Genomic DNA, 24,499 nt, shown 5'->3' on the forward strand with positions numbered 1-24,499 from the left:
ATGTAGGGTTATTAATTAACATATAGATTGTTAATTTAGTAATTAACTAAAGATTTTATGATACAATCTAGGGGCCTTTTTCCAATATGTCTAATAACTATTTTAAAAATTTTAAACAAAAATAAAATATAAATATTGGTACTGGATATTTTAAAAATAAAAGTTAAAAATAAAGAAAAGTTATTTACCTTTGCTGTTGAATCCATGACCAAATCTTCAAAAAGCAAAACCCAAAGAAATTCTTGTTTATAAAAGGTCTCTTAAATTTTAGAAATAAAAGAAAATGGATGCATGAGTCATCAAACAAATTTATTTCTTGAAAGAATGAAAAAGAAAATTTGAACATTATCCAACATACCCTAAAATTTTCTAGAAAACAACATTAGTCATAAAATTGAAAACTCAGAAGATCTATAGCTTCTGGAAGTTTAAAATCTAAAGAAACATAGTGTATGAAATTCAAATATTTATAATGAAATATAATCAATAACTTAATTTTTGTTATTATATTATAAATATATCTATTCAACAAAATGTGGGAAGCTCGATTGAGCCTCCAAATGTCCCAAACTAATTAATGCCTATATATTAACCTCTTCTTTAGGTAATTTTTTTTTGTTTTTCTTCTTCTTCTTCTTCTTCTTCTTCTTCTTCATTTTTTATTTTCATTATTTTTCTTTTCAACTTCTTACTTCTTTGAAAACACATTCTGATAATAATAATAATTATTATTAAATAATAACAAATCTCTAAACCTATTATGATTTTAATTTCTAAAATTTGAGATTTGTTTATATATATATAGATTAAGATTTAGAATCATTAACTATCCATTTTAATGTCGAGATAACATCAAAATTGAAAAATATACCTTTTAAATCAACGTTTATCGACTCGAAGTTTAAGGTGAAAGATGAAACAAGAGTATGTAACAATAGTTATGAACCTACCAAACTTATTTTTATAACATTAGCAAGTAATAATTACAAATTTTGGAATTTGAGAGGAAGATTATGTAAAAAGAGGGTAACAATCGCCTTTAACTATATAATAGATACTATTTAAAATAACCAATTAAGTAGGGTAAACATTATATATCTAAAATGAGTTGAATAAATTAAAATAGTTATGTATATATATAAATAAACAAACAAATTCCAATGATTGAAAAATAGAAAGGAGAAAAAATAGTAAGAGGAGAATGAAAAGTGAGAGGCAGAAAAGAAGGCAAGTGTCGGATATACATATAATTATCTTCAATCATTTATAAATCTTTGTCCCCAACCCATTGAAACTCTCCACGAACTTCTCAAGTCATGCTGACGCACCAAAACCAACGATAAGCACCACCACGTGGGCCTCCCTCATTCGTCACATAGATTATAAAAACGCCACCTGGTTTTCAAAATCGTTTAAAATGCGAAGCTTTTAATCATAGATAGGGGAAGATAAGTTTTGTAAGGTAAACCGGAGATGATGGTCACGTGGCAATTGCGGCGGCGCGTGGGCGTGGGGGCCGTTGACGTTGGAAGAAGTGAACCGGCGTTTTCCTAAAAGATAGATAAATAGATAGATAAGAGTGGTTTACGTGTGTGTGTGTGGCTATGTGGGAGTGGTGGGGATAAAAAGTGAAAGGTTATGGGTCACCAAACACCATGACTGACTTTCTTTCTTCTTTTCCTTTTAACCCCTATTTATGGGAGTTTGACAATTTAACAAGTACAAGTACTCTTTAGCCTATTTTTCAATATAAATACTATTAGAAAATATTATATTAAATTTTAAGTTAAGTTCATGAACTATGTCTATGTCAATTATTAGTTGAAAAATTCAAAACAACAATCGTACAGATTTGAAAGTACAATATTGAAATAAGATGCTAAACATTAATAGTGCCACAATGAAAGTTGAAAATAGTGGATTCATCATTTTTTTTTTTTTGGTTTTTGATCCTTGTATTTGATATACTACGTGGATGTGACTTGACATTCATGGTTATTAGAATAATTTGTTTTTCATATACTTGGGATGTCCTTTGTGTCCAAAAATTAAAAAGAAAATGATGAAAAGGGATCTACAAGATGAATTACATTCTAACATGTCATAATGAATGACTTGACTAGGACGATAAGACAATTCTTCATCTAAAACTAGAAATGGAGTTTCTTACACATGCTACGATAAAAGCCAATTCTTGAGCAATTATACTACATACATGTTTGAGACATGATGAGGTGGTCTTTGATTTATCCCTTTGAAGAAATTTTGTATTCTAATGTGTCCTTTAATAATTTTCAAGTGCAGTAAGAAGGTTAATACTTCTTTTTAACATTTAATTAATGTGTAGTATATATTTAATTGCATGTAATATCTCTTTTCAAATTTTTAATTTAGGGTAATATATATATAAGCAACCATTCTAAACTTAGTTTTTGAAAACGATAAAATGAGAAACTAAATTGTTAGGACTGTAATTTTAAAAAATAAAGTTGTAATTAATTTAGTGTAATTTTAATAAATTAAAATTCAATTGTGTTGGGTGAGAGTGAAAAAAAGAAAATACTCTTTCTCCATTTACCAAACTCCACTCCCTCTCTATTTTTTCTTTAAAAAAAAAAAAGAAGGAAAAAAAACTTATTTCATCTCTTTAAATAATAATTAATAAATGGGATGACAAAACCCTCTAAATAGGAGACTCTCTTCTTAAAGTCTTTTCCTCATTTATTTAACCATAGATATCGTAGATCTTAGTGAGATTTCCTTTTTCTTTTTTCAACTTTAGATCTTAGAGACACTTAACAAAGATATATACCTTTTTTAGAAATTATTTACAAAATCCAAAGTCAAAATTTTCTAAGTTTTATAAGGTTATAAATAAATCAAACAACAGCGTAAAAAAGCTAAACTTCAACTTCTTTTTAGCAAAAATAAGTTAGATATGTTTGGTGCCTCTCATTTAAAAAAACCTTTTTCTTTTTGTTATAATGAATTTGGAAGAAATCGCTTTTAGGAAAAAATAATTTTCAACTAGAAATAAAACGGAGACATTTACGAACAATAAGACAATAAATATATGAAAAACTTTTAAGATTCATGTTTATACGTTTGATCACATAATATGTAGACATTAAAAGTAATTTCAATTTTTTTGATCTTTGTTGTTTTATAGTTTTAAGATCGATGAACAAAGCACGTTTGTAAAATGATTTTTTTGTTTTTATATTTCTTAGAAACAAATGTCGAAAAGAAAAGACCATTACATTCAATTTTTGGAGACATGCCGTTTTCAAAGGTTTTTTTTTTCTTTTAAATAAAAATTGTTTTTGATGATAAGTAATCCCAAACATGTTTTGTTTAAATTAAATATACAATAATAATACATACACAAAACATACAACCAAAAAAAAGAAGAAAAAAGATTCAAAATAATAAATATATAAATATTGAATTTTAAGGCAGCCTAGTATTTTCTTCAACATGCATGTGCTCCAAGAAAATAAAAATTAATAAACAAAAAATGTCAAGGATTTGATAAGAAAGGAAGACAAAAACAAATCTTTAATTATAACAAAAAGGGTGATTACAAAGATAGCAATTGTAGGGTTATAATAAAATCTATGTAACTATTTTTAAAATAGTGTAAATATAACAAAAGTGTTTATTATTATTTATTATTTTGTTGTTGTATAATTTGAATTTATCCAATCTCCTTTTGCCTTTTTGGTTTGGATATTAGAATTTAATGTGGTAGTCGGCATTATAAGAAAATAATATAGATCCATTTTAGAAGTGAAATTAATAATTTATAATAATTTGATGAGTTTTTAAAGTCAAAGAAATAGACTTTTATGCAATATGTGTAAAAAGCTCGAATTTGATTTTATTCGGTAAAAGAGTTTTTGATACCCTCTTTTTTCAACTGCACATTTAATATTCCTTTATAATATTGTTATTTCTACCATGAGTTAAATGAATTAAAAGGCAATAATGGTCTTTATTGACAAAGCACATATGTGCGATGTGTGATTTTTGTGTGTAGAACGAAGTTGTAAGTTTTTTTAGATAGTAATTAGTGTTTCATTCACTAAATTCAACTTGATTGGAATGAATTGATTATTTTCAAGAAGCATTTACCTCATATCTCTAGGTTGTTTTTCTAATTTAAAATATCAATACAATCAAACACATACAATCTTAAAAGGTTAATTATTATTGATTAAACACAATTAGGCTTTCTTGAAAGTGAATTATAGTATTCTAGAAAGGAAAAAAGCTTAAATTGAAAAGTGCAAAATCGTTTTCATTTGACTATAAACGACATAAATTGTTTTTTTTTTTTATAATCTAAAATAGAATCACATTGAAAGAAGGCCGCCTGCCTAATCACGCACTCAAAAAGAAATAATATTGAATTAAAAATATAAAGAGAACAAAATTGACCATTTATAAAAAAAAAAAAGAAAAAAAAGAAACGCAGACTGGACGAGTATCCTTAAACAGAAGGTGGAGAAGGAACGACACCGTATTCCTATCTCTGGAAATGTAAAAGTCAAAAGTCAAACCCCAATCTGAAAACGTTAGTTCCTTTTTCCATTCCTCAATTAGCGTGTGAAGTTTAAACGCCGCTTTTTTTAATTTATTTTTAAATATGGAGAAATTAAAATCCTGGTCCTTTTCCCTCTCACCAAATTCATCTACCATGTTACCGGTACACCCGGTTTTCCGGTTCATTCAGATTATTATTTCTCTCTACCACGTGTCATTCAACCACCTTCTTCTCTCTCCAATAATTTCTTTTCCTATATATATATATACACACCCTCCTTCCTCCCTTTCTTCATTTGAGAAAAACATTCAAATTTCAAATAATATACAAAACCAAAAACAAACCCCCCCAATATTATTCTTATTCATATCATTACATTACATTACATTTCTCTTGATTTCTCTCTAACAATTATTCGAACCATTTCATTTTGGATTCGAGAGGTACGAAGTGGAGCAGCCATGGTGATGGAACCACGGAGTAATAATAATAATGGATTGAATCGGAAGCGATTTGGAGCTTATTTGCAGTCCGATCCGGCGATTTTTGCCGCCGATGACAACGATTTCTCTCCTCGCCACAGCAATGCCTCTGCTGCCACTAGTCCGGTGTATAACTACGACAAATCGCCCCCCAGTGGTGATGCTTCCCCGTATTTGATGTCTCCATGGAATCAGTCCACTTCGCCCTATTCCAAATCTCCCTGGACCCTTCGCTCGGGGATGAATTTGTACGACGACGAATTTTATGCTCAGAGTGGTCTCATCGGCTCTCTCGTGCGTGAGGAAGGTCATGTCTATTCCTTGGCGGTAGCGGGGGATTTGTTATACACTGGATCGGATAGCAAGAACATTCGTGTGTGGAAGAATTTGAAGGAGTATACTGGGTTTAAATCAAATAGTGGATTGGTCAAGTCCATAATTTTGTGTGGAGATAGAATTTTCACGGGACATCAAGACGGAAAGATTCGTATCTGGAAAGTTTCGTCCAAGAATCCAAAATCTCATAGCCGAATCGGAAGTTTACCGACGTTGAAGGAATTCGTCAAAAGCTCAATGAATCCAAAAAATTACGTGAAAGTCCGGCGCAATCGCAACGTCCTCCGTATAAAGCATTTCGACGCCATTTCCTCGATGAGCCTAAACGAGGAGTTAGGGCTTTTATACTCCGGATCTTGGGACAAAACGGTGAAAGTCTGGCGAATCGCAGATTCAAAATGCCTCGAATCAATCACCGCTCACGATGACGCCGTGAACGCCGTCGCATCGGGATTAGAAAGCCTCGTGTTCACCGGATCCGCTGACGGAACGGTGAAGGTGTGGCGGAGAGAGTTACAGGGGAAAGGTACGAAGCATTTTCTGGTTCAGGTGTTGCTGAAGCAAGAAAATGCGATAACGGCGTTGGTTGTGAACAAATCATCGGCAGTTTTGTATTGCGGCTCTTCAGAGGGAGTGGTGAATTATTGGGAGAGCGAGAAGCATCTATCACACGGCGGCGTCCTCCGCGGCCACAAACTAGCTGTGCTGTGTTTAGCGACGGCCGGAAACTTGGTGTTCAGTGGATCGGCAGACAAAAGCATCTGCGTGTGGCGGAGGGAAGAGAACACAGGATCTCACACGTGTCTTTCGGTCTTAACCGGCCACTCAGGACCGGTCAAATGCTTAGCCGTTAAGGAAGATGAAGAAGAATCGCCATCGTCACCGGAAGAGGAAAGCGATGTGAAAAAGGCGTACGGAATTAGCTCCCGCAAGCGGCGGTGGATTGTGTACAGTGGTAGCCTAGATCGGTCGGTGAAGGTGTGGCGCGTGGCGGAGAACGCGCCGGAGCTGTTGAAATTCCGGGACGCGGATAGGACGTACTTGAACAAGAAGTAGTAAATGCAGAAAACGGTGAAGAAGAAGTGGGGCGTTTCATTTTGCATGGCGTTTGGGGGACTTGCAAAAGTTGGGAGATTTCCTGCGGAAGGGTGTACGCAACTGAATACAACAAAGCTATTGAAACCACGCCACGTGGAATTGCACGAAATCCGCTGCGACCACGTGTAAATACGGAGGAAGATAAACGAAAGAATCCAAAGGAAAACGAAAATAATGTGGTTGGATTGCAAATAGACAGTTTTTTGGGGGGTGGCGGTTTGTGAATACCGAATTTTTCAGGTATGAAAGTGAAAAGTCTTTTTTTTCTTTGTTAGTAAATGTGTTTGTCGTTTGAAGAAGTTTGTAAATTGGGAATTTTCAAGCCGACATGGACATTTATTTCCTTTGTGTCGTGTCGTTTTGATGTTTTGGAAATTAGAAATTAGAGAGGAGCGAGGGGGGTTGCTTCGTTGCAGCTTTGGATTGAAGATTCTATATTGTTTGGTGTGTGTTGTTTCTTTTTTTCTTTTTGTACAAAAATTTTACGCTCATATATATATCAATACAAAATGTTTTGTTGCTTATCCTTGAAGTAATATAAAGGTGTAATATTCTCTTTCACCTTTTTCTTTTCCTTTTCTTGAATTTTACCTTATTTTTCTTTACAAATTAATATATACCATCGGTATGTGTTTTATTTATCTTTTTGGTGGATCTTAACGTGAGGTATACTTATACTTGAATGGGAAAGGAATATTAACTGATTAGTCATCAGTTATTATTTCACCTTTCTGAAAAACCCACCACCTCATATTAACGGCCACAGACGGTTTTTGTCTCTAACTTCAAATCTAATACTTTTGATTTTCTGATCAAATTCTCTTAATTTTGTATGTTTATGGAATTCTTGATCCCTACAAAATTAAATGATCAGGAAGTTTATAGATATAGAGAATGAAATGAGCGGTAGAGTAAAGGACAATGGAAACCCTCTAGTCTTCGACCCACCACCCCTCATAACTGTAACAAAATAGACCAATTGTAATTGCAAAAGATATTGTCTTTCATCATAACAAATTAAGAAGGAAACATGGGAGTAAGGGGTAAAATGAGATGTTGGATTATTAGCTAACAAAACCTTGAAACTTTTTTTTGTATCTTTCCTTCAGACGCACAATAAAGTTCTATTGGCGCGAATTCGCTGTCATTAAAAACTATGGTTAGTAATTACATTATTGCTGAAAACTAATTTGATCCTTAAACCACTTTTAATTAGTTACATTTGTTAAAATGGGAGTTTTACATTTGTTCCCCCCCTACATTTATGGCAGTCGTTTCCTATGGTTCATATCCAGTTTTACCCATATTATAGTCTATAAGTTTGAAGAATTAATTCACTTTCCTCGATTTTTTTTCAAGAACTAAATTGCAAAAAATAGGTAGGCAAACGAAAGGAAAAAGACTTTTTTTCGTCTCAATGTTTCAAACTATTACACAAGTTGGTCTTAAAAAGGGTTTTCTTACATATAAATTTGTGTGATTTGGTATACGTACTCAAAAGTGTTACTATTAATGTCCAATTACTATTACACAAATTTGTGTGATTTTAGTAATGGCAGAGAAAAGAGAGATCCAACATAAATTCCACACAAAAACAGCATTTACAAGGAAAGAAAGAAAGAAAGAAAGAAAGAAAGAAAGAAAGAAAGAAAGAAAGAAAGAAAGACAAGTCGAGAGTTTAACATTAGAAAAGTACTCTAAGTTAGTGTTGCCATCAACAGCGGGGTCACCAAACAATGAACCGATCAATTAGCAAGAAAATGGTGGATTCCGAAAGAATCACCTCCTTGGGCTTGGGATCATCAATTGCAATTGGTTTGTTCTGTTTGGTAGGCTCCTGGATGGATATCTGACGGCGATCTGTGGTTGTGAGCGTGGGCAAGAAACGGCTAGAAGAATTAGCTAGAAATCCATCTCGGAATTTGGCGAGCTGGCTCATGCACATCTCTAAGGTGGGTGAAATCTTCATAAAAAGAGAGATAGGGAAGAGGATGAGGAGAAGAAGAAAGAAATTAAATGATGAAGAATGGGTTTGTTTGGTTTAGGGTTTATAAGGAGATGATTTCGAGGGAAAAGTTAGAATTGAAGAAGTCTGTGTGTCCGCACACGGGTTTGGTTACTGCGGTTAATTGAATATTGTGTGTTGTATATATATATATATCCTCTACGCCCATTGGAAAGCGTTGATGTTGTGGATTCTTCTATATCTATATTGGTTTCATCAATCGATTAACATCATATATGTATAATATCATATTATTATACTACTCTTCCATCTATGAATTAGAAGATATACCCTTCAATCTAATCCATATTTTATTTGAAATCATGGTTATATTATCTTAAACATACATTACATTGTAACCATCAAATCAAAATATGATATATTTTCCGTTCTCCTTATTTCCCCCCCCCCCCCCCCCCCCCCCCCCCCCAATAAATTTAGCTGTGTTTTAATGTTTGATAAATTCTAATTGGCTACAAGTGTACATCACATCAGTAGTAAATTATCATAACTAAAATGAAACTAATGTTATTATTTTATATATAATTTATAAATATTAGACCATGGTTTAAAATAAAAATATAAAATTAATAAATCCTAAACTTTAAAACTAAAATGTATTAAAAAATTGTGTATGTTTTTAATGGAATTTAAAAGCTAATAAAAAGCTAATTTTTTCTAACTTGTTTCTTTTTAATTTTAAAATTTGGTTTCACGTCTAACTTTATATTGAAAAACCTACCAATTTTTTTCTAGGTAAATATGGATTATAAACTAGACAAATGTAATTACTTCCGACTAAATCGATGATGCTTAGTTCTAAATTATAGATCCTTCATTTAATTATAAACTTTTAAACTAGATATTGAGTTTATAACCTTTTTTAATTATTTACGTAGATAAAGCAAATCAGAACATTATGCAGAGATGAAAAGCAAGTTAGAAGTACGGATGTTATATAGATTGCACTCAAATATAATTTGGGTCATTACTTGCTTCTTGTACTTGAGAACAGGCTGGGAAAGATATATGAATTGATAGCTTACAGGGACGAATGTGCGTAGAGAGAACATTGAGGAGCTATCACCTTTGCATGCATTAATATATGAAAACTATCATATCCATCTTCTTCAACCTCTACCACTGGTTCATATTACAAGGCAGAGAAGGAGAAAAAAACACCCCCATTGACACCACTGATTACCACACATCTTTGAACAGCTTTGTATTATTTTCTCCTTTCGTCATGTTGGTGTTATAATATGATCCAATGACAACCTTCCAACGACGTTTTGCACAAATTCTTCATTGGTATCCTTAATTGGCTTTAAACAATAATTGTCATCATGATCCATCCATCATCTTCGCTGCCACACAACTCATTTTAATATATATGTAGTGTTCTAAAATAAATTTGTAAGGAGATGATATGACCCTTGAAATATTGATCAAAGAATTCATATGTTCGATATTTATAGCTGTTTTTGAACCCTAAACATTGGTATATAGTCGAATATATAATTTGTGCAAACTTGATGTTTTAGAATCTTATATGTTTGACTTCATCAATTAAAAACAAAGGGCAATAACTATAACACAATAAGAAGATAGATAGTTTTGAATCCATTTCATTTGAAGTCCCAGTTATTTTAAAATTCCAACCCTAAATGGGTTTTTATAACGCTTTAATTTAATCAATGCATAAATCTAAATCTAAACACAAATATATCTAAATTAAACTATCAAATCACAAACTACATATATCACATATTTAACTAAAACATACTCATCATATAGCATTTCAATTCTAAATAAAATTTAAAATAGGTATGATATGCCGTGAAAATGATCCGCCATATTGAGAATGCTCCAAGAATCTTTATTATCTTCCAATTTTTTTGAAATTTCATTAATGTTGTGTGTCCTTACAAGATTGACCAAAAATCTCTATTTATAAGCCAAGAGATAAGTGTAGATAGTGGAGAGTATAACAAGGTTTATGTTTGAGATACATAAACAACAAATGAGATGATGATTCTTTGACACATGACAATCAACACTGAAGGTGTATGTTTGTAGATGGGGATAGAAAACAATTTGTTTTTTGAAGTATAGAATAATACCTAATATATATTATTAATATTTAGAACAAATTGAATATTGAATGGAAGGCAATAATTGTAATATTAAGTGTAGTTGATGGGAAAAAATGAGTCGACCTACCGTTCCCATAGTACTCCCTCTTAGCTTCATGGGTGAAATGTGTCCAATAAGTACACCCACAAAGATTGATTTTAAAAGAGTATAGAAAATTGGGTCCAATAACACACAATTTTGAAGATTAATATGCTTAAAAGAAATTCAGAGTTTTGAAACTCTTACGTTGATGCTTGAAATTTTCCTTGTAATTAATGTTGTTGATTCTGATCACAAACAGAGCTTAAAAAAATTTGAGAGATTTTTACGTTGAGAAGAAATTTCACCAAATTCCACAAGCATTAAAAAAAAATAATAATAATAAAATTTAACAAACTCCAACTTTCACCTTATTGTACATTTAAATTAAACTAATTCAAAATTAATCTTAATTTAATATCCATCCAGTCCCCATCAATTGGATGGACCAATTTCGAATTCCTAATCGAATTTCCAATATTCATATTCTCTCACTCTAAAACTAAATTTGTTAATTATGATAAAATATTATTTAATATAAATAAAAATAAAGGGTAAATTGGACGCGGTTTTCCGGATCAATTCGGAGCGCCCAACACAAACCCAAATCCCTCCATCTTCTTCCTTTACCTTCCGAACTCGGCGTTTCTCACTCGCCGTCGCCTCGGGATCCACCTCAGCAATCATGTCCTACGACGACGTGGAGATTGAAGACATGGACTGGAACGAGGAACTACAGGCCTTCACGTACCCTTGCCCCTGCGGCGACTTGTTCCAGATCACCAAGGAGGATCTTAAGCTCGGTGAAGAGATTGCTCGGTGCCCTAGCTGCTCTCTTTACATCACAGTCATCTACAACATGGAAGATTTTCTGGATGACTCCAATCAGAAGAATAACAAAGGACTCGAGCCCTCTAAACAACACCCTATCGTAGTCGCTTAATAATTCAGGTTATTAACCGATTCAAACTTCGGAAGTAATGTTTTTTTTCCCTTCTTAGATACTTTCGGTGGTTCCTTCCTTTTTAGGTTTCCTTGTTCATACGTACATATTCTGATATGCCTATTTTCTAATCGCTGTGAGTATGGGAGGACAGTCATGTCTGAATCTGGACTTTATTTGAAGTTTTGGAATATGTTTCTTCCCCTCCAGCCCTCAGGAAGATGTTTAGTGTTATGTAGCTCAGTTTCACGTACGTTATTAGTTTAGAACTCTGTGTAGGCCTAGCTTTAGCGTCATAAAATATCCAATTGGTTTGTCTCCCCTTCCCTGTGATAAATGTTTCAGAGATAAGTTTGTGGAACTTAATACTCTTTCTCAAAGCATTAAGCTATTGTGTTTGTTCGTATAGTTTTCATCAAGTCTTAAGAATTTACCATGTAAGACATATTTTTGGTCACTATTGGTACACCATAAATTTCTGACTAGTTGGTAGAAAAATGGAGAAACTGACCCTTATTAAAGCTATACTGCCGCTGCACACAATAATATATATCTTATTTCAGAAGCTCTGGTCTTTTAGTTTGTGACCAATTGTGAATGGAGTAAATTCATTTTGGTATTGAGAAAAGAGAATGTGTTGCTTTACCACATACATCCCTTAGGAGGAGGATATCAATTAGTTTGTTATATTATTGTATACATGATCAGTTCATTACTCCGAGCTTTAGTGCGAAACTCTTTATTATCCAGTTCTAGTTTAACTAGAGTGCTTATGCTGAGGTAGATAACTTTTCTTTTCTGGGTTGTTTCATTTTGCCCTTCTTTTTACATATCAAGTGGTGCAATTATGAAAATACATAAATCAAATGTCTAGAGATTATTTCATGAAAATGTTTCATTTTTGTAGAGTAATACACAATTGAGCTTGATTACGTTTGTCTTAGGGTTTACCATCTAAGGACTTCTTTTTGGTCATTGTTCGTATACTGTTCTTCTATACTTATTTTCTGACCAGAAATATATATTGTATTTATATGTTAATCCAATGAAGTGAACTTGTCTGATTTTAAGATAGAAATTGGACGTAGTAGCTCTGTTTGAATCCAGACCACACACTAGAATGAATCTAATCCTCTTGAGTTCTTGGTGTTTAGTTTGTGTAATATGTCAATCAATTCAAGTTTCTGTTGAACTCTGTAGCAGAAGTGTTATGTTGCACTTAGATACTCTAAACTCCATCAATACATAGCTGGAATAGTTTTCTCTTCGTTACCTTTATATATATGTTACTTTTTGCAGAACCGTCGAATTCAAATCATGGTGTCGCTGCAGCAGCTGAGATGAAATTTTGTGAACCATTGTCAATTCTGAAGATGATCTTCTTTGGCATTAAAGTTTTTTCCTTTGCTTTTCATTACTCTTTTACAGAATTGGTCTACGAAATAGAGGAAGGTAGAGTTGCGTGTGGAAAAATGTATTAAAGTACTATTTTTGTTCCTTCACAAAGTAATTTATAGATTCTTGATATTTTCACAGCCGAATGTAGTGAGTGGTGAATTCTTTTGTCGAAGTAAATCTGATAATCAAAAGAAACTGTAGACATAGAATGGACGAAAGCTCTAATAATCTAAAATGGTTTGAATCTTATTTGGTTGTTGAACTTGTAAGTTTATTAAATTTTGGTGTCTTAGCTTTCAGAAAAGTTCAATTTAGTATTTTAGTTTTCGATCTTTTAAGTTTATTGTTTATGTTAATTTATTTTAACTAAAGTTTGTTTCAAACTTTTAAAAATTCTTTAGATAGTTAATTTGTTGCTAAATTTTATTATAAGTTAGTGAATAGGTATGCTAGTACTTGCTAAGTAACAACATACAGTGAGTAACGAATATTGCAAAAAAAAAAATTACTTTGCTTCTTTGGTAAGATTTAAGAGAAATCTATACTCGCAAAGAATTCTAATAAACTATTTGAGTATACATAAAAATATTACTAAGAATGAAAGAAAATAAATTATTTTTGCATTTAAATTGTAAAATTAATCATGACAACTCTACAAAATTCTAATAAATTGATAGATAAACAATTGATACACTTCAAAGTTTTGAGAAAGATTAAATTAATTCATCAAATTGTTAATTACAAGTACTTATAAAATGAGTAATTTATAATTAAGATTCAATTAATGAATTATATTGAGTCAACGATAAATTAATTGTAATTAGGGGCGTCTTTAAAAAAACTTTTTTGTCATAGTTTTATTTTATAAATTAATTAAGAAAAACTAAAATTATATTAATTATAATGATCAATTAACTAATTAAAAATTAAAAATTTAGGTTTTTATTTTGGTTATTGGTGATAAAATTTGTGTAAATTTGGATTATAAATTTTAAAACTTTTTCTTAAAGCTCAGCGGTGTTTATAATTTTTTTTTCAATAATTAAGGATTATTTATTAAACAAGACTGTGATGATTTCCATCTAAAATTAACTATAAATAGTACTTTAGAAAACTTTTTAAAATTATGATCATTTTTAAAACTTTTGAAAGATGGAGAGTTTTGTTGACCTACACATTTCTATCATTTTTTTTAGTTTAACCATAATTTTTTAATATATGTTATATTAAACCTAGGAATTAGGAATAGGAAAAAAAAAACAGCCATAGGCTTAGAGCTTTGATTTCACCAATAAAAAGAAGGAAGAAGAAGAAGAAGAAGACGCAGGAGGAAAGACCCCTCCTTCCTCTCTTTCTCAGGTAAGCCTCTCTCCTTTTTTCCTCTGCTAAACCCTAATCATGATTCCTTACAGAATTCCGAAGCTTTCTTCTCTGAAGCTCAATCCCTTCTCTTCAATTTCTCTCCATAATACTCCACTGGAATCTCCTAATTCATCCACAAACGCCGCTTCCCCTCTAACCCCTCATTTTCTCGAACAATCAGCCCGGTCGTCTCAGTGGCACTTCATCAAACAGGTAGAGTCCACTCTTACTCCCTCTCTTATCTCCCAAACCCTTCTAAATCTCCACCAATCTCCACAGATTGTTCTCGATTTCTTAAACCATTTACACCATAAACTACCTGATGCCCACACTCTTTGCCTTGCCATTGTCATTGTTGCTCGTCTTCCATCTCCCAAACCCGCTTTACACCTTCTCAAACAGGCTCTTGGGGGTGGCACTACGAATTCAATTAGGGAGATTTTTGAATTGCTAGCTGCTTCTCGTGATCGTTTGGGTTTCAAAAGTAGCATTGTTTTTGATCACTTGATTAAGTCTTGTTGTGACATGAATAGGGCAGATGAGGCTCTGGAGTGTTTTTACACTATGAAGGAAAAGGGTATTTTACCTAAAATTGAGACTTGCAATAATTTGCTGAGTTTGTTTCTGAAGTTGAATAGAACTGAGGCAGCTTGGGTTTTGTATGCGGAGATGTTTAGATTGAGAATTAAATCTAGTGTTTATACGTTTAACATTATGATTAATGTTCTATGCAAAGAGGGGAAGTTGAAGAAGGCTAAGGATTTCATTGGGCATATGGAGACTTTAGGGGTTAAACCGAATGTCGTTACTTATAATACGATTGTTCATGGATATTGTTTGAGAGGAAGAGTTGAAGGGGCTGCTGCTATTTTGACTACTATGAAGAGGCAAAAGATTGACCCTGATTCTTTCACATATGGATCTCTTATCTGTGGGATGTGCAAGCAAGGAAGACTTGAAGAAGCTTCAAAGATTTTTGAAGAAATGGTTCAAAAGGGGTTGCAGCCTAATGCTGTAATTTATAATACTTTAATTGATGGATTTTGTAATAAGGGTAATTTGGATATGGCCTCTGCTTACAAGGATGAGATGTTGAAGAAGGGCATAAATCCAACCGTGTCAACTTATAACTCGTTGATTCATGCATTGTTTATGGAGCAAAGAATAGATGAAGCTGAAGGTATGATCGAAGAAATTCAGGAGAAAGGGATATCTCCTGATGCTATTACATATAATATCTTGATAAATGGGTATTGTAGATGTGCAAATGCAAAGAAAGCATTTCGTCTACATAATGAAATGTTGGCGAGTGGTATTAAGCCGACAAAAGTGACGTACACATCACTTATTCATGTTTTGAGCAAAAAGAACAGAATGAAGGAGGCGGATGATTTGTTTAAGAAGATCACAAGTGAAGGTGTGTTGCCCGATCTCATTATGTTTAATGCTTTGATTGATGGTCATTGTTCTAACAGTGATGTCAAGCGTGCATTTGAGCTTCTGAAAGATATGGATAGGATGAAGGTTCCACCCGATGAAGTAACTTTCAATACCATAATGCAAGGCCATTGCAGGGAAGGGAAAGTTGAAGAAGCCCGTCAACTTTTTGACGAGATGAAGAGAAGAGGGATTAAGCCCGACCATATTAGTTTCAATACACTGATAAGTGGTTATAGTAGACGAGGAGACATAAAGGATGCTTTCAGAGTACAGAATGAGATGCTCAATACAGGATTCAATCCGACTGTTCTAACTTATAATGCCCTTATACAAGGGCTATGCAAAAACCAAGAAGGTGATCGTGCTGAAGAGCTTCTTAAAGAAATGGTAAGTAATGGAATTAAACCTGATGATACCACTTATTTCACATTGATTGAAGGTATTTCAAAAGTTAACATTCCAGTTGAAAACGAGTACACATAAAAGAGTATCGTCTTTTTGGTAGAACTGTACCCAAGAGCAGTGATCTTCATTTAAAACTTGGCAAAAGAGCTGCCCTCATATATTGAAGTTTCTGCTCAAACCATCTTTGACAAGAAGAAATTCCAATATGTTTCACATACCATTGTCCCATCAACAAGTTGGTGAACAAGGGCAAGTTTCTCAAAACCTTTTACGGATTCTGAATCGCAATTAGATACGACGTTCAAATGCCAAAACCTTAAGTTACAATCGGTAGAATAATCAGTTGTTCTTCCCTTCAACAGAATCCAAAAAACAAAACTCTCTCTAATCTCTTTCCCATCAATGGTGCTTTCTTCCCCTTGGTTGGCAAAGTTACATATCATGGACCAGTATATTTCGTGCCCGACTTTGCTCGAGCGAGCAGGACGTCTCGTCTTTTGTCTTCATTTTATCATTGATCTAATCATAACAATAAAGGAAGGCACAAGAGATAAGATTACGATAGACTTTTATTACAGATTAGAGATGGATATTCAAAAGTGGGTCAAGGAGGGTCGAAAAGTTTTATTCTAGGTGATTCTTTCACAGTTTTTCTGTTATTTTGAAAACAAGCTTCCCTCCACTTAGCATTTGCTTTTAATCTTTACTTTCTTTTTATAGTGCACTTAGAGGATAGAGCCAATGAGAATCTTGGAAGGCAAGCACTATTTTTTTTTTTTTTTTTTTTTTTTTGTCATTTTCATAACCATTGGCTTTATGTAATGTATAAAACACAATTTGCTTCATTGATTGTAGCTTTCACTATCACTATTTTCATTGGTTTTGACTGCATGAAATTTCTTGCAATTCTACAATACTCCAATATTTTAAAGCATGAACCACATATTAATACAAATCAAACTATGTAACATTGGTTTTAATACGATTTAAAATTTGTTGATGTGTGAGCTTTCTTTAGACGAGGACTAATGGGTACTCTTCATTGTTTCTCAGTAAATTTAATCTTTTTTTTTTTTCCTTTTTGGATGTTTTATTTATTTATTATTTGATTTTTAGTCTAATTTAAAAATATATAGGTTATTTGGGTTTTTAAAATTAAGCTTATTATAAAGATCAGAGGCAAACTTGAGATTTTGAGGTATTTGTATGGTATCTCTAAATGGGGCTTTACCAACCTTCTACTCAAGGTCGAACACTTGAAGCTAAGTCTCTAGAGAGAATATCATAACATTTTAAATGTTTTCCACTAAATTCACTCAATATTCTTTTAATAGTTTTTCACCACATATACACTTCACACTTAGTGCAGCAAAAACCGTCCACATATTGTAATCATGTCTAAATTGTTAAAGTAGATAGCAAAAGCTTATGACACTTCAAATATAATTTTGGACTCATAATGTAATTTGTTACTGATCAAATTTTGGTTTTTTTTAGGCTATATCATTGGTCTTTTTTCTTTTTTCTTTTTTGGTTGCTTTGTGGTAGTTTTGATCCCCAATTGGTTATTGATTTTATTCACCTTACATAGGGACCAACAGAGATTTAAACCTAAGTTTAGATAAACCGTTTTGGTTTATAATCTTGTATTAGTTTATTTTCTACCTTTTGCATCTACGTATTGAACTGACCCATCAGAAATCCAATTTCTAAAGCTCCTTTTATCAACTTTTGACAACTTTTCTAGTGGAAACACATACATTATGCACACAAAAAATTGACTAGACAACCATAAGCATTTTTAGGTTGCAACTACAAACCAAAAGAAAGGATATAAAATGGCATTGGCTTATGGATGAATTTGGTAAGCTAGAGTTTGAAAGTAGAGGTTTCAATGGGGCAATTAGTACCTCATGTAGCATCCGGTTTTGTATTCACTCTTCTTGGCCTTTGGCATACTGTGAATACAATCAAAACCTACAATCTCAGAGGCTCTTCAAATTTCAAAGTACGTTTTTGGTACCCTCTTGATCGACCTTTTTCCAAATTCAAGTACTTGGAGCTCATTTTCATGTTCTCTTTTTCGATCATTGCAATTTTCAGACAATTTTGGGACTACCCTTTTGTTCATTTGTCTTTCAAAGTCATCAACTTGGAGCACGCTACCATGTTCCTACACCTTGCCATATTTTCAGGTTTTACCCTCTATAACGAGTTGAATCGCTCGTCAAATGTATTATTTGGTATCGATGGTGTCTTTGCAGTCTGTGTTTTCAGTCAGGAGCTATTCTTGCTCCATTTCCACTCAGCTGACCATAATGGCATCGAAGGCCATTACCATTGGCTCTTGCAAGTGATAGTGTTCGCGTCTCTTGTGTCTGTACTCGTAGCTGCTTGTTGTCCTACCAACTTCCCTGCAGCTCTTATTCTTTCATTATTGGTTGTTTTGCAAGGGTGTTGGTTTATGATCATGGGGTTCATGCTATGGGTTCCAAACTTAGTTCCTAAGGGCTGCAGTATGAGGATAATGGACAACGGCAAAGATGAAATGCTTGGAGCAGTCATTTGTGCCTCCGAAGAAGCTGATATGAGGGCACGGGCACTCGCCAACCTGCAATTCAGCTGGATACTAGCAGGAATTCTTATGTTTACTGGATTTATAAGCATCAAATGTACTAAATCTGAAAATTGCAGCTCGAAGATCCAATTAACGGATTATGAGCAGCTTTGAGTTGCCCAAGAGATACCCATGTGCATCGATATAGCTATCAGCAACAAGGTTGTGAAGGAGTTGAATCAATTGGCTAAAAGGGTCAAGACAATGTCATATGAAGAGAAAAGGCTGTGATTGTGTTATTAAAACCATCAATCATAATAAATACATAAAGAACTTAGGTATATCATCCAGACGTAACTAACATTGCACACGTTCCACGTATCGCAAATTGCACTCTTTTTGTTAATTTTTAATGGTTCATCCCGGTACATCTCGGATCAATATTGAGACCGAAACAAACTTTTAGGTTTTTTTTTAAAAATGTGATATATAGACTATCAATTTTTTTTTCTTTTTTTGAGATTTTGTATGAAATCTTCACTAGGACAAAGATAGGATTGACTATTAAAATCTTACAGAATCTTTTCAAATATTATCAATCTTTTTCAAATTCTCTATTCTTAATCCAAATATGCAATTTAATCTTTGAATCTCTCATGTCTCACTTTACGAACTCTGAATCGATATTGAAATAGGGATTTTAACAAGGACTATATATTTAATAATCGAAACTATTGTTTAAGTTTTGGTGATATTGAAACACATAAGCTGGAAAGGTTACATACATAATATTTGGGAAAGATTAATAAAATCTAAGGAAGATGAATGGAATAACAGCTAGTTTTGGTCTCCTTCCTGAACGGAACAATCATTAAAACAGTTGACAAAAAAGAGAGCTATTGATTGATGATGATGGCAGTCTTACATGATCTTGTAGTCCAAAGAATTGTGGAAGTGGTTCCTATTGGAGTGGCTGTGGTTGACAAACTTTGAGTGTTATTCCTGATAATTATCCACCAACATTTTTAGGAACATTCAGCATCCAACCCTGGAAATGCGTGTGCTATCGAGATCATCCAATTTAATTAGAATCGCTTATGGAGAGAGGATCCTTCTCTTTAATGTCCTAACTTCCGTCCCCTGTATTGTTTGACAATTTGACATTCTAGCATTTTACAGTACGATCAAGGAACTCTCTTTTTGTTGATACATGCCTATTAACTGGGATGAAGCTTATTTTTATCTAATCCCCTCATCTCTTTCCCTGAGTCAAGCTAAGTCAATTCAAAATGTTTCTTACTCTTACTTCTTAGTAATAAGTTCATCAAGTATCAATTTCAAGCCATATATTGCAAGAATCTGTTTCATGTACGCTAGGCTTTGTATAATCAACAAGACAACCTTTATTTGAGAGTAAACATGAAGGCTTGCTCCAGTGAAATTGAATTCTATACACAAAAGTACAGTTCTTGGTTTCAGTCTCCTGTCTAATTTTCATACCAATCTTCATTCAACAACCTACTAACTAACACCCAAGTTCTTTACACCAATTTGAGCTGCTGGTTGCTTGGTTTAGGAGATTGTTTACAATCCAACTTTCTACTACCAAAACGGTAACAGCGTGAAATGGATTGTATGTGGACACATTTTCTTTGAACTTGTTCCCTTTTTATTTCAGTTTACTTAAGACAAAATTGTCGTTTCAAAACATATTAACAGTGAATTCAAAAACACAATAACTTAAACTCCGTTTGATAACCATACTTTTATTGTTTTTTTTTTTTTTTTGACAGTCTCCGCAAAGAAGTAGTTGATCTTACAATAATTGCCTGCAAAGTTCATTTCTTATTCTTCTCATGATCCAAACAGCACAAAAAGAATTTACAAGAATATGCATTTTTTTTCAAGCAGATGAACAATATACTACAATGCCATTATTTTGTAATGAGAAAGCAGGGATAGAAATAGGCAAAATGAATTTTGTCAATTGTTTTGACTGATGGAAACAATTGAGTTCTACAATAACTGGTAAAAGTAACAGATTAACTTACAAATTTCAGATAACTGACCAATATCCTCATCATCATCAACCATTTTTGGTAGCTTTTCACTCTGCCTCCTCCACAGATGCTTCGATCCGAAGAAGAACAAACCCCACAGCCACTCCAATAAGAACCAGCCCATTGATAATGGCAGCAATCCTGAAAATCTCACCGGCGGCATTACAAGTGGAAGAAAGAGCTCCACCGCCGTTTTTCCCCTTTCCCTTTGATGGGTATTTCAAAGAGCTCACAATTTTTGCAAATGATTGATCAGCACAAACGGGAAGGCCTAAGGAGACGACATTGTTGTGAGCTTTCAAGCCACCAAAGGAGTTAAGCCCAGTAATATAATGGACATTGGTTTGCCTCTGCCGCCTTGAGCCGGCGGCGATGGGGGCGGCGGTGGACATGGCCGTCGAGAGGGTAGCGGAGGCAGTAGCCATTGGAATGATGCCTGAAAGAAGAGGAAGAGAAGGAAGAGTCAATATTGAGTGAAAAGCCAGATGGGGAAAGGGATTTTGAGGGAAAAAAGGGAAGGGATTGAACCTGAGTGGAAGAGAAAGTGGAAGGTGATGAGATGAGAATTGGATGAGGAAAAAAGAGTGTTTGTATGGAGAAAGAAGAAGGGGGGAATGGATAAGGTAAGAGGAATTTGGGTGGTTCATAAACAGATTAGAATTGCTAAAGATTTCTCAAATCATTGGATACTAGCCATGAAAATAAAAATAAAAATGATGATATATAGTATTTGTTGTACTTGCAATCTTTCATTCTTACGATCTTGCATCATCTTATATTATATTAGCATCATCCTGTATCTACATATTTTTATAAACAGGAATACTAATTGGCTCATCGTAAAAGGAAGCAACAAAGTCGTTGTAGTATAGTGGTAAGTATTCCCGCCTGTCACGCGGGTGACCCGGGTTCGATCCCCGGCAACGGCGCTCAACCCTTATCCTTTTTTCCCATTTTTATATTAATTGTCCTCTTTCCATCACGCAAAAATACTTTACAAAAATATATCTCTTAAACATAATTAGTGTTCTTTCTTCTAAACTAATGCTACTATCTATCTACCCAAGTAGTAAATGTTGTTTCAAATTAAGTAGGTCACAAACGCATTATTTCGTTAATATTTTTGGGATATGCAAAACCAAACATTCTATAATCCATTAACCTTTTTACTCTAAATTTTATAAAATATATCCACACAATTTTCTTACTCGACATGTTATATTGAACGATTTTGAAGATTTGAGAAGTATAACTAAAACTGTAATTTCGGGTTTTATTTTCTTTTTCTTATAATTTATAATTTAGTGAGGGAAGAAGAAAAATCCCTCAAAAATCAAAATCTCAAAAATCAAAATCTGATTTCGCTGACTAGTTTCCGATGAAGTTCCTCGCCGGCAGATCCGACCCAGTTTAGCAGAATCGGAAACAGCACTTTCATTCCGGCGTATGCGTTGAATCCAGCTAGAAACACTAAATTATGACATGCTTTCTCTCTGTTTATTCCCTGTTTCTCGGCTTCGTCTAGAAATGTACCCGACGACTCGTAAAACGATTCGTAAAGCTTCCTGTATCACAACATTAATCAGTTTGTGTTCTGATTCTAGACAGTTTTTAGTAACTTAAGAAAGAAGTTGATTTCAGTTTTCATTCATTTACCTGTAAGCGCTTTTAACGAGTGCGAACGGTAAACGGAAAGTATGGATGATGAGATCTTCAAAGCAGCTGAAAATTTTGGGCAAACCGAGAGTCGCTAATGGAGCGAGCTGCATAGTAAGCCATCGGTCGACTAAACCCGGTCCCTCGGAGATGAAATTCTTATTGGGGCTGCGATCGGAAAGCAATCGAAAGATGAAATCAAAGGATGCTGAATCACTGACGGGATTAAAATTGGCGACGTTATTGTTTTTTAATTCCTTTTCAAGTTTATCAAACATCTCGGAGATGGAGGTTCGAAAGAGAGGAATGAATTGGTGGTGACGAGAGGCAAGAAAATTGAGGAAATGGCGTTTGAGAACAGAGTGCTCTGTCTCAGATGGGTCTAAGAAAGCACAAGTACGAATTCCTCCGGTGAAGGCAAGGGAGGGCATGTAAGTTCCATCGAGAACGTTGCGTTTCTCGACTTTAGTGGTGTCAAAGAGGATCGGAAAACTGAGGGCGTCTAGAAGGACGATTACTTTGGAATTGGAAGAGATGAAGGGACCTGGCGGCATGTTGGTACGGAAGACAGTGGAATTGTATTTAGCCATTCGAGATCGGAAGAAGGTTTCTCTGCCTTGGATGTAGAAGTAATGGTAGCGATCTTTGATGGGTCCAAAGATGGGGAAGCCATTGGTGCCGGGGATGGGTTTGAGAGGCAGGGGAATGTGTGGGTGTTCTGGAGAAGAAGATGAGGTCATTATTAAAAAAGAGTTTATGAAGAACGGGGAAGATAGGGAGGGAAATGTTTGAGATTGGAAGAGGAATAGGATTTTAATGATTGAGGTTTAGGAAGAATATGTTTAATGTAATGTTATGTGTGCGTATCCCTCTGTCTTTGTATTAATTTTATTCTAAATGCTTTCATTGGAAGTTGACTTAGATTAATATTAACTATCCCCGACCCCGACTACCCTGTGCCTGTTTCATAAAATTTAAATCAAAATAAAATTTGTAATGTAAGGTTGAAAATTAACCCTATTTACTCTAAATTTTTATTTTAGATTATTAAATCTAAATCTTAATTTCATACCAACATTAAAAAGAAAGCACACAATTACACAAATAAAACTGAAAACATACGAGGGTTTGTTAAGTTACTAAAATTGGAAAAAGAGAGAGAGAGAGAGGAGATATGAATGAGAAATAATGATGTATTTAGGTCACATTTTCTAATGTTTAATTTAAAAGATAAATTATTTTGAAAAAATTAGAGTGTTGCACTCAAAACTATTTTTTAAATCGTATTTTAAATAATTTTCACAAAAATGATTTTTGTGTAAAACATTTTTTCTTAAGTCAATATCCAAATAGGTCGTAAATAAGCCATTAAAATTTGGATTCAAAATTTAAATTTAAATTTTATAAAATATCTTTTATTTAAGGTATGGTCGATATTAGGTGGAGAGCAATTTTTTATAAAAAGTAAAATATTTTATTTAAAATTAGTTGGAGATCAAATACAATTTTAAAAAAATATATTTTCTCGTACATAGCTATAAGTGCTAAGCAAATAATTGACATTAATTAGCTGAAACATAGAATGAGTTAGTTTCAATCACGTTTGAGAACTGTGATATTAAATAATAAAAAATTTATCCTTTTACCAAGGGTTTTTTTTCAAAAATATAAAAAAAGGGACAGTATTTACACTATATAAAATAATTTCGAAAATGAAAAAAACTCAGAGACCCAATGTATAAAATACAAAAAATGTCCCGTCAACCCGTAATATATTTGGTAACACGATTTGGTACACGATCGTTTAGATTTGACTAATTTGTTACATAAACGTTTACATTTGAAAATTTTAGTATACGATTGTTTAGATTTGGATACAATCGTAGATTTGGTCATCGATTTTTTTCACAAAAATTGGTATAAACAATTTTTTTGAATATTCTTTATACACAATATTTTAGTTTTGGTTATCTTAATTTATATGCATAACCAATTTTTTCAATATTCTTACACACCATCAGGGATGGGTGAATGAA

At 33.3% G+C, this 24,499-nt stretch overlaps 6 protein-coding genes and 1 non-coding gene across 10 annotated transcripts in view; 5 read left to right on the forward strand and 2 right to left on the reverse strand.

Moving 5' to 3' along the window:
* The first annotated feature begins 4,835 nt into the window (after positions 1–4,835).
* Positions 4,836–8,454, forward strand: LOC103495197 (protein JINGUBANG). Its single transcript, XM_008456666.3, has one exon. It carries the CDS (start codon positions 5,008–5,010, stop codon positions 6,418–6,420), a length of 1,413 nt encoding a protein of 470 aa, XP_008454888.1. The 5' UTR covers positions 4,836–5,007; the 3' UTR covers positions 6,421–8,454.
* A 2,730-nt stretch (positions 8,455–11,184) lies between these two features.
* LOC127143781 (diphthamide biosynthesis protein 3-like) overlaps positions 11,185–24,499 on the forward strand; it is a 51,026-nt gene continuing 37,711 nt past the window's right edge. The window contains exons 1-2 of one of the 4 annotated variants that reach the window (XM_051083164.1): positions 11,185–11,593; positions 12,885–13,120. In XM_051083164.1, coding sequence (XP_050939121.1) covers positions 11,328–11,585 — 258 coding nt within the window. In that variant the 5' untranslated portion in view covers positions 11,185–11,327 and the 3' untranslated portion in view covers positions 11,586–11,593; positions 12,885–13,120. Of the gene's footprint in view, positions 11,620–12,884; positions 13,121–24,499 lie in introns of those variants that run through there. The other 3 variants (XM_051083173.1, XM_051083176.1, XM_051083170.1) reach the window with 3 other exon arrangements.
* Positions 14,295–17,035, forward strand: LOC103495200 (pentatricopeptide repeat-containing protein At2g15630, mitochondrial). Its single transcript, XM_051083056.1, has one exon. It carries the CDS (start codon positions 14,382–14,384, stop codon positions 16,266–16,268), a length of 1,887 nt encoding a protein of 628 aa, XP_050939013.1. The 5' UTR covers positions 14,295–14,381; the 3' UTR covers positions 16,269–17,035.
* Positions 17,969–21,376, forward strand: LOC127148806 (uncharacterized). The gene has a single exon (XM_051083147.1). It carries the CDS (start codon positions 18,085–18,087, stop codon positions 18,919–18,921), a length of 837 nt encoding a protein of 278 aa, XP_050939104.1. The 5' UTR covers positions 17,969–18,084; the 3' UTR covers positions 18,922–21,376.
* On the reverse strand, positions 20,628–21,558 carry LOC103495201 (uncharacterized). The gene has a single exon (XM_051083151.1). The coding sequence runs from the start codon at positions 21,452–21,454 to the stop codon at positions 20,855–20,857; it is 600 nt and encodes a 199-aa protein (XP_050939108.1). The 5' UTR covers positions 21,455–21,558; the 3' UTR covers positions 20,628–20,854.
* TRNAD-GUC (transfer RNA aspartic acid (anticodon GUC)) lies at positions 21,665–21,736 on the forward strand. Its single transcript has one exon. It is a non-coding gene; the product is annotated as a tRNA-Asp (tRNA).
* LOC127150011 (allene oxide synthase 3-like) lies at positions 22,156–23,281 on the reverse strand. Its single transcript, XM_051086638.1, has 2 exons — positions 22,464–23,281; positions 22,156–22,372 (listed from the first exon to the last, which is right to left on the reverse strand). Exons 1-2 carry the CDS (start codon positions 23,201–23,203, stop codon positions 22,156–22,158), a joined length of 957 nt encoding a protein of 318 aa, XP_050942595.1. The 5' UTR covers positions 23,204–23,281.

Source organism: Cucumis melo, chromosome 1 (assembly GCF_025177605.1).
Source record: "Cucumis melo cultivar AY chromosome 1, USDA_Cmelo_AY_1.0, whole genome shotgun sequence".
Classification (NCBI taxonomy): domain Eukaryota; kingdom Viridiplantae; phylum Streptophyta; class Magnoliopsida; order Cucurbitales; family Cucurbitaceae; genus Cucumis; species Cucumis melo.

Bases quoted from the DNA above. Each gene is read 5' to 3' on its own strand.
- LOC103495201 (XM_051083151.1), bottom strand. From the start codon at position 21,454: ATGAACCACCCAAATTCCTCTTACCTTATCCATTCCCCCCTTCTTCTT.
- LOC127148806 (XM_051083147.1), top strand. From the start codon at position 18,085: ATGGGGCAATTAGTACCTCATGTAGCATCCGGTTTTGTATTCACTCTT.
- LOC103495197 (XM_008456666.3), top strand. From the start codon at position 5,008: ATGGTGATGGAACCACGGAGTAATAATAATAATGGATTGAATCGGAAG.
- LOC127150011 (XM_051086638.1), bottom strand. From the start codon at position 23,203: ATGACCTCATCTTCTTCTCCAGAACACCCACACATTCCCCTGCCTCTC. The intron at 22,373-22,463 runs GTAAATGAATGA...GTTGTGATACAG, and splicing joins CTCGTTAAAAGCGCTTACAG to GAAGCTTTACGAATCGTTTT.
- LOC103495200 (XM_051083056.1), top strand. From the start codon at position 14,382: ATGATTCCTTACAGAATTCCGAAGCTTTCTTCTCTGAAGCTCAATCCC.